Source organism: Buceros rhinoceros, unplaced genomic scaffold, assembly GCF_000710305.1.
Source record: "Buceros rhinoceros silvestris isolate BGI_N320 unplaced genomic scaffold, ASM71030v1 scaffold22493, whole genome shotgun sequence".
Classification (NCBI taxonomy): Eukaryota; Metazoa; Chordata; class Aves; order Bucerotiformes; family Bucerotidae; genus Buceros; species Buceros rhinoceros.
Genome location: NW_010404509.1, coordinates 1 through 9519, shown reverse-complemented (window position 1 = coordinate 9519; position 9519 = coordinate 1). Strand labels below are relative to the sequence as shown.

Below are 9519 nucleotides of genomic sequence, written 5' to 3'. Positions count from 1 at the left end.
CTGTGGTGCCAGCATGGGTGGCTGGCATCTGTGGGGGCACCCAGTGGAGGCAGGTCAAGCTCTGGGCAAGCTGAGACCAGGAGCCGGTGCCACTGCGAAGACAAGCAGAGGGTCACCAGCTCTCCCGCCTGCCCCAGCTGAAATATTAGACTTTGGTGGTTGCCAGCAGTGGAAAACTCTTCAACAAAAGGGTTTTGCTCCAGGAGAACGGAAAACAAACTTTCTTTTGTCTGTGCATTCCCCTGCCAGCACACCTGCCGATGGGAGGCTGGCTGGGACCTGCTCTTTCCTCCCCCTTCTCCACGGGACAGCCGAGGCCAGGATGAGCAGCCTCTCTGCGGGGTGGCTGAAGGCTGGGTTGAAATGGGAACTGCTTTGGTTTGGGCTGCAGCACACGGAACAGGCGAGCGTGCAGCCGTGCCCGAGCTGTGGTTGGCTGCTGGAGGAGTGATTCCTTTGCTGAAACCCACCTGAACTGTGGGAGTTGAGGTTTTTCACAGGCTCTGGGGCACTGACCAACACAGAATAGGTCCTGCAATCTTCTCCACCCGTGGGGCTGGGGCTCTGCACCTTCTGGGACGTGCCAGATTCTCCTGGTGCCCAACTCACCAGGCTTGCCATTGCTGGAGGAAAAGTACGAAATATTTCCTGCCAGCAGATATTTCTAAACGATTGGGCTTTTACCCTCAGCCTTCTCCTCTGCTCTCCTGGTGCCGTGGTCCCCTCTCGAGGAGTGTGGGTGAAGGATGGACACGCAGCTGGGAGCCAAGATGGGGCTGGTGATGTCTCAGCTCGGTGTGCACGGTGCTGCCCCAGAGCACATGCCAGGGCAAGCCGCTTGCCAGCAGCCTGCCTGCCTGCCTGAACAGATGGAGGCTGTGAAGGGTGAAGCACTGGGAATGGTCATCCCGGCTGAAAGCAGCACCCGGCAGGAGCTGTCCTTCTCTTCCACCTTCCCCCAGCCATCCTTGCCTGCAGACACAGGCCGGGTTTAACTCTCACCTGGCAGAGCTGTCTTTTGCTGCTGCTGCAGCAGGGAGAGAGTGCCAGGAGCTTATCTGGGCTGGCACCAGCTTTTCTCATTATCTGGGGACATTTATTCCACCACAGTGACTCAGTTTAATGAACTCCCTCACAGCTGGCGTTCTGAGGTAAACCCTGGTAGGAAAACTATCTGAGTGCTCGGGTCCGTGTGTCTGCACAAGGTGTCATCTCCAGCACAGGGCCCTTGGATAAAGCCAAGCTGTTCCTTCCCTGTGCACGGGGCCCCTGCCTAGCTAACCGGGCTGCCTCTCTTTCCTGAGAGGTGGCACACATGCCTGATGTCCTGGTGAGTCGGGGAAGATGGCACAGCAATTGCTCCTGTCCTCTAGGCAGTCTCCAGCTTGCAGGTAAATTATGGTCTGGAGGTGGTTCCCAGCCCCACCCAATGTGGGGCAGGATGGCAAAGCTGAGGTGGTGGTGCCAGTCACTCGCTCTGAGCTGTCAGAGGCTCAGTGCTGTGAGCTGCTGGGACCCAGGGGGGTGCTGCACATGCCTGGTCCCTGCCTTGTACTGAGGTGGTGGTGCCAGTCACTCGCTCTGAGCTGGCAGAGGCTCAGTGCGGTGAGCTGCTGGGACCCAGGGGGGTGCTGCACATGCCTGGTCCCTGCCTTGTACCAGAGCTGGGTCCCAGGACGTGCATTGCTCCAAAGAAGCTGCAACACAAACTGCTTTTGTGGAGCTCTTTTCAGATAAAAGAAACTCTCACTGAGAGAAGTCATGGGAGGAAGCGTGGCATAGAGTCTCGTCTGTCCCTTGGGGAAGCTTTTGTTTGGGAGAGGAGCCACTTCCAGAGCAGAGGATTGCCCGTGGCATTTGCTGAGACTTTCAAGCTCCTGCTGTTTTAATTTTGTGGGGTTGTACCTACAAAACAGAGACCTTGCTTGTGAATTCAGCAGTGTCGGGACTTGTGTGCACACAGAAACCTGCCAGGCTGTGGGTGCCTCCCCATCGCAGCCCCTACAGCAGCCTGATATGGAGTGTAATGCCCCACTATCCTCAGATACTCCAGCAGCCAAAAAAATGTCAGGCAGGGATGCCCACTCTTGTCCTCCCTATTCTGGGTGGGGAGATACAGCTCCGCCTGGTACCTGCTGTCCTGGTCCCTGGACAGCTAGAGCCCATCCCTCCCTGCTCAGCTCTACATCTGTGGGAGGGAGCTCATTGGAAACGGCTCAAACCCAGCTTCTTCAGAGCCACAGTGCTCCTTCACCAGGAGTAAGGAAGGAGCTCAGGGAGGGGATAAAGCCCTGGATAATCGCAGTGTGGGGTCATCCCATGTGGCGCTGGTCCCAGAGTGCTGACTGGTGGGGTGGTGTCCACCACACCCCTCCTGGGAGTCTCCTTGGGGGCTGCAGTTTTCAGCCCAGTTTCTGCCAGGCTTTTCCCTGCCTAGTTCTAGTTCTGGACCTGAAGATAAAGTCCAAGCTTCCATCCCTAGGGGAGGCAGCGGTGAGTCTTCAGCAAGCAACCCTGGGTTGTTCCTGCAGGACTGTGGTTTATCTTTGCCTGTCTTGCTTTTTCCTGGTGCTCCCAAAGAACCTTTTTGTTGAATGGCTTCTATTCATGCAGGGTATACCCAGCAGATAAATGGAGATGTGCCTAATGAGAAGACAGTGAGTAACTCCCCCTGCCCCTATCCATACCTCAGCTATAAAGCCATGATGGTCTGTGGGAGCTGTTGTCCTTCTCCTTGCTTTGACTCAGCTTGGAGAAAGCTGTGAATGAAACGTCCTGGACCTTTGTTTGCAGCCTGTTTTAGATACTCAGGGTGCCCAGTGCTGGAGGGAAACATTTGTTAACAGAAAATAATGGAATTTATGACTCAGCTTGGAGAAAGCTGTGAATGAAACGTCCTGGACCTTTGTTTGCAGCCTGTTTTAGATACTCAGGGTGCCCAGTGCTGGAGGGAAACATTTGTTAACAGAAAATAATGGAATTTATTGACTTCCAGAAAAAAAAAAAAAAAAGAGGCATGAAATAATTTCAGTGTGTTTTCAGGTTTGAAGCTTTAGCCAAGACTCTCTGGGAGACGATGGAGGGGATTTATAGTCTGGGCGAGTTGCCCAAAATGCAGAGTCTGTCACTGCTCAGAGGGTGGGCAAAGGGGGGCAGGAAGGTTGTGCCTGGCTCCTTGGTGCTGTGCAAAGGTCCTGATGGTGCGGTGTCTCCCTGGCTGCAGGTACTGGGATGAATTCCACACATGTGCCCTGACGGTGCTCTGGAAGTGCCAGAAGGAAGCAGCTGCCATCTGGGAGATGCTGAGAAGGGAGTCTCGAAAAATCAAATTTCAAGGTAGCTTGTTCGACCTCTGCAGCCCCAGCATGGCCCAAAGCTCTGCCTGGACCCACATTCCCAACATTTCCATCCTCAGCCTCCCCCTCATCGTCACTTGGCTGAACTTATAAACTGCAGCTCTGGAAGTATCACAGCACAGGTGGTGGCAGCTTTCTGATCACTCTCCAAATCTTTGCGGAATACACTGTGAGATGCTCAGTGAACACTTGGCTCTGTCCTGCACCTATGAGACGTGAAAGAGCTCGGCAGCATCTCCTGGGTTTTGTTGTTTCTCTGTAATTTGGGATAATGCCTTTTCTCTCTGTCTCAAGGCACAGGTGTGGATCTGGCTGACTGCAGGATTAGGGAACTTGGAGATAGGGGGCAGAGGATCTGGGGGAAAACGATAAACTGGTTGTGAACACTGGATTCTCTTGTGCTTTTCCATGGCTACTGGAAGGAAACCTCTTTACTTCGCTGACTCTTTCCACCAGATCAACTCTCCAGATTTTTGATTTGGGCACTGAAAACAAGATGGACATTTTCACCGGTGCACTGCGAGGTGCAGGGGATGGCGGATGTCCTGTCAAAGGCAGAAAGGAGACCTGACCGCCCTGTAACGGCCCTTTTTCATCAAGGACACGGTGAAACTGCTGCTGAAGAGTAATCACAGGTGCATGACCTCTTCTCTTGCACACATCTGGATTCCCAAGTAACCCCTGTGTTATGTGTAAATCCCTTCCCTAAGAAAATAGAGGACAAAATTATTTGTGGGAGGAGAGTGTGTCAAGCTAGCAGGACAAAAATGATTTATAGCAACTGCTTTGCTTTAAAGCTTTCGCCAGAGGTTCCTGTAAGCAGCTCCGGGTTGCAGTGTGTAATTCCAGAGTATTAAAGTTTGTTGTAGAGTCTGTTTGTCCTGCCTCCCGTTGGATAGCACAGTTTCTTCTTGCCTCCTTTGTGGCTCAGAGCATTGCTACTTTGGCAGCTTCAGTACAAGCATGAAAGCATTTGTCACAGAGAGGTATTTGCAAGTGATTTCTGGGTACATTAGAAAAACTCAACCGTATTTTGAGGCAGTATGATGTGGTTCTGTTTCAAGGATGCTGATGAAGCTCTGTGCCCTGCCTGGCGCACAGGGCCATAAGAGCTATAACCAGCTGGGTATTACAGCCTGAATTGCCTAGATCTGTTGTGCATCATTTTGGCTGTTGCCACAGATTTTTGGCCCCTTATCGGGGCACTCGCTTTGTCTTCAGTAGGGACAGGCAGCTGCTGGCAGGGAGGGACAGCCCTGAGCATTGCACTGACAGTGTGAGCGCTGTGCCGTGGGAGGGGGCACAGCAGCAGATACCACCAGCCGTAAAGGGATTGGTGTCCGCAAACCTGAAAATGTGCTTTAGAGTGTGAGCAGGGGTCCGGGGCCCTGCCAGCCCCAGGGATCTCACTGGCTGCATTACAGGCACGTGGACAAGCTTCTCCTACAGCAAAGAATGTTCTACCAACAGTGGTGTTCGGCTTTTTAATGCTGGGTCATGCTGTTCTCCCTTGGCATTCACATGTTCTTGCTCTTACTTTCCCTAGCACTTAACACTCCGCTCCTGCAGCAGCAGGAGGGAACGAGTAAGTTGAGGCCAAATCCAAGAAATAAGTCAGGGAGGAGCAGCTGGTGTTCAGTCAGTGCCTCAGTGCGAGGCACCTTGGCTGTCTGTAGGCAAGAGTGGCTACTCACATCCTCGGCATCTTGGGCACCAAGCCCAAGATAAGATAAGCAGCTGAGAAAGCGTAAACCAGAGCACTGCAGAACCTGGAGCAAACCACTCAGCTGCTTCCATTTTTTTTATTCCAGCATAGGCTGCCTGATCCTGTTCCCCATCCCCCTCTTCTCTCTTCTCCTGCCTGTGGTTTGAAGTTGGGGAAAGCTGAAGCACATGAGCGTTGTGTACAAGCAAGGCTGGAGTATTTTGGATTCAAATTCCGCACCTTCTCTTCATTTAGAATAGGTGTTTAATGCCTTTTGGAAAACAAGTAACACAATCCTCAAAATGAATAAGCACAATCCCCCCAAACCCCACAACCTTTTGTTTCTTTTTGGATTTGGCATCTTCTTCACTGTTAAAGCTTTCTGCTTTTAAACAGCTTTGGGGAAGGGGAGTGTAAAAGTCTTAGCAGAGATCTCCAAGAGGTCATCTTTTTGCAAAACCACGGCTGCAAACAGCTAGCTGACACTACCACTGTCTCTAAGAAGAGCAGGTGTTGAGGCGTATCTTCCCTGGAAGCAAATTCCTCAACTCTACTGCACATAGAAAACAAAGATTCATTAAGAAACAAAGACCATCTGCCACTATTCCAGTATGGAACAGCAGGTTCTTTTTTTAAAGCCAAAGGTGCTCCTAAAGCTGATTGAAAGCATGGGAGTGAAAATGAGGTCTCGCAGTTTGGGAGTGATGAGTTTCAGAGGTTCCCTCCTCAAGTGATATTTAATTTTTAGCAGCACCTCCCCTATGACTAGGACAATTACAGTAGATTTCCTTTAAAAAAGAACAAACAGCAATATACAGATTCGGCTCAAAGGCAGAGTCAGGACTTGCAGAAAGAACTTCTAATCCCGCAGCATGCTCCGTGCTGCTGCAGCGCAGCTTGTTGGAGGTCCCGCAGACTCAGAGCTAAATCCACGTTTGTCAAAGATTCTTCTCAGGGCCGTGCTCTGAGAGTCTCCCGATACAAAGCTGTGCCCAGGCTTCACCCTCTGCCTAGGGAGGCTGCGGAACCCATTGCCACATACTTGTGTGTTCAGAAAGTAAGGGGTAAGTGTTCCTTGGTCCAGAGATTTCCTCCCTGTTCTTAGAGGGGCACAGTCAGCACCTCTTTAGCAGGGCCTCACAGCAGCTCCGGGATCGGCTGCCTGTTCTGCTTGAAGCGGGATGAATGCGGCTTTCCCTCTGCTCTTTCCTTTTTGCTGTAATTAGTCTTAGCTCACATTTGCCTTAAGACCACCCCTGAAGGACACCGGGGCTCACGCTGCGCTTTGGTGAGGTGTTACGCCTTGAATTAAACCTGCAGACTTGCCCTGCGCAGGACTGGGATTTTTCCCTCAGTAACAGTAACAAAAAGCAGGAGAGGACAAAATGACCCCAAGAGTCTTGAAATATGACTGACTCCAAGGCAGTGTTTGTCAGCCCTCAGCAGAGCCTGCCTTCTGCTGCACACCCTGATGCGGATCGCGGGCACAATGCAGAAAGGAGATACTGGAACCTACTGGAAGACCAGTTTACATCCAGGCTGAAGGTGACTGGAAGAAAGGCAAATACCCATAAATATGAGGAAGAAGCAGATTGAGGGGGGATGAACTGTCCTGCTGGTGGCACAGCAGAGCTGCGGGGAAGACCTAGCAAGTGACCACTGGGTGTCCCTCCAGCAAAGCTGGCTCCTGCCCAGAAAAAAAACTTGGGTAAACTCTTGCCTCTGCTGCTGTTCTCAAACTGTGCTGAAAGGGGGTTTGGTCAGGAAGAGATCCTGAATCTCAGAATACAGAAAGTTCTGTCTAAGCAACTGTAACCTGCACTCCCTCTCTGCAGCAGCCCTGCCACGCGTTTCAAACATCAGGATGCCATCCTGCCTCCGTATGGACGTGGTATCCGAGTATGAGCGCAGCAATTGGCATACAGCTCCCCAGTACCAACAGTCGGCAGAGCAGCTTCAGAGAGTTTAGCAACTTCTGCCTCTCCGATCATCCCACTGCTTGTCCAAATAACTTATGCAAATTAACACTTATAGATAGTAACAAAAAAAGGAAAGTTACTGCAGCAAGAGGCTGCAGAGGAGAAATCTCTCTTTGGAGATGACTTTGCCCACATTTGGGCATGCATGAGCTGGCCATCCCTCAGCAGAAACCATGGAGAGTGCAAGTCCGCTCCCCTGGGCTGCTGGACCTGGAGGAACTGTCTGGCTCCTGCCCCTCAGCAGTCCTGCCTGGCCCCAGGCAACCCTTATTTGAAGTGCATCTAAATAAAGACACACCCGGTTACTTTCAGAGACAAGCAGCAGTCTCTCACCTAACCAACCAGACCAGGTCTGCTGCCGACTGCTGGAGCCTGACAGGCAGACCCGGGCCGGGGAGAAGAGCAGTGTGGCTCCAGGATGCCTTTGCAGCCTTCCCCAGGACAGCTCCAGCACTGGGCTGAGCAAGTGGAGACCCTGGATCACCGACACTCCTCCTGAAGTGAGGACTGTGCTGCCCGGCTTCCCAACGTAGCAGTCACCGAGGCCTTCACTTCAGAGGCAAGGTATGAAATATTTATTGTTTGAAATTTTATGTGCCCTTGACAGAGAGCATTTTACTGCCCTGTGTTCTCTGGCTGTATCCTTCTGTTGCCATGGTACAGACACTCATGATGTTTCCTGAAGTGCTCAGCTTCCCAGGAGAACCGTAACACACTCACGGCAGCAAAATGTTTTTATTATGACAAAAGATTTCTTCAGCAAACTGCTGTCTGACAGCTCTATTAAACACGGGAACAGCGAACAAACCCACCTAACATCATAGGTTAATTAGTGTCTCAGCTGGTGATTCAGGTAAGTACAACTATTTCCTTTCTCCCCACCCATTCACTTCCTTGACTTTTTACCCAACCAAAGCCAGAACAGCTCAGAAGGAGCAGCTCCCACTCACTGCTCACGGTGCCAGCTCCCGCAACAAGCGCTGACCACTGCGTTACCCATACAGGGCACTCCCATGTTGGTAAAGTCAAGGTGATCCTCACCCATCAAGTTCTGCTGCCTGGCTTTTAACAGTCTCACGAGTGAGAAGTTCAGGAGCACGCTCGCCATACAGTCATTAAACGCTTTGTGTCAACAAAATAAACATCTGCTCCTCCCCTTGGGTCGGCTGATGCCAGAGGAGAAGCTCACGCTCACGCAGTCACTGAGGGCCCAAAAAACAAAAGTCTCAACAGACCTGCTGTGCTTCTTCAGTGATGATTCTCAGGCATTAGACCACTCGTGCTGGAAACAATGACATAATGCACACGGTGTTGCCAGAGCGAGAGTCTATACATTGGATTTGGGGGCAGAACTGAGGGGGATTTCTCTGAGTTCTATCCTCATGCAGAGGTACTCGCCGATCGCAGCCATCAGTGCGGTGCACACGATGTGCACCAGCCACCACGTCAGGGTCGAGGGAAAGCGCGAGTTATAAATCCAGCAGCCCAGGAGGTGGAAGAAGTGAACGGTGACAGTGAAATCCAGGCACTGCTTTCCTCGGCGGATGAAGTACAGCAAGGCCAGAGCACTGCAAAATACAGAGATTAATAAACAAACTGCACCATGCCTACGGAAAAGGGGACACAGCAAGAGCTACTGACTGATTATTTAGCTGCTTTAAAACCTCTTCAGTGTTTTAAAGACAGGCACTTTCTGACTTCTTTCCCAGCTGCTGCAGCAAGACTTACATGCCACAGCTTTTTAATTATGTGATAGCAAGGAATTGAGCTTTCAGTGCAGGCAAGGCTTTTTAAACTATCCCCCCCAAGTAATCTTTGTCCAGTGGCAGAGGCAAAATACATCCTTGTTTATAGATCAGTGTTTGCTGAGATCCGTCAATTCTAACTATCAGTAAAATCTCTCACAGAAGCAAATCTCATTCCCAGCTGGGAAACTGAGGCAGTGAAGTGAAATGACTTATCCAGGCTCTGGAAAGTCAGCAGTTCCCAGCTGCCGTCAGCAGCCACGCTCAGCCAGGCACAGGGCTTTCAGAGGCTGTTCTGAGAGACATACTAGGTCCCGCTGAATTCTCTTAAAATTAAGAAAGAACAAGACACAGGTGCTCGCTGCCGACTTACCAAGTAAGGGCATTGAGGATGAAAGCCATCATGGAGAGCCTTCCCGGCGGGGTTGAGAAGCCTAAAATCTACAGGGGACTATTAGTAGGAAACCGCGGCCCAAATCACAGCCCACAGCACACACCCTCCTCCCGCAGCCCAGCTGCAGCAGCCCGGCCCTGCGCTGGCTGTGGTTAGCAGTTGGGCAGTCCTGAGAGGTCTGTCTGCAGGTGCCTACAGAAAAGGGACGGGTCTGCTTCTGCACCGAGGGATACAAACAGGGTGGGGAGTGTGTGTGTCCCCATACCGGGGTTACTTGTCTGGGGGGAGCTGTCTTTACACTGGGGGTACCTATGGAGCCTGCCGCTACACCAGAGGGTAC

At 51.6% G+C, this 9519-nt stretch overlaps 1 protein-coding gene across 1 annotated transcript; it reads right to left on the bottom strand.

The window, feature by feature from the left end:
• Positions 1–8086: 8086 nt before the first annotated feature.
• Positions 8087–9222, bottom strand: SYS1 (Sys1 golgi trafficking protein). Its single transcript, XM_010133417.1, has 2 exons — positions 9159–9222; positions 8087–8608 (listed from the first exon to the last, which is right to left on the bottom strand). The coding sequence occupies exons 1-2, from the start codon at positions 9188–9190 to the stop codon at positions 8368–8370; spliced, it is 273 nt and encodes a 90-aa protein (XP_010131719.1). The 5' UTR covers positions 9191–9222; the 3' UTR covers positions 8087–8367.
• Between the last annotated feature and the right edge of the window lie 297 nt (positions 9223–9519).

Coding starts and splice junctions, on each gene's coding strand:
- SYS1 (XM_010133417.1), bottom strand. CDS start 9,190: ATGATGGCTTTCATCCTCAATGCCCTTACTTG. Junction 8,609..9,158: donor ATCCTCAATGCCCTTACTTG/GTAAGTCGGCAG, acceptor TGTATTTTGCAG/TGCTCTGGCCTTGCTGTACT.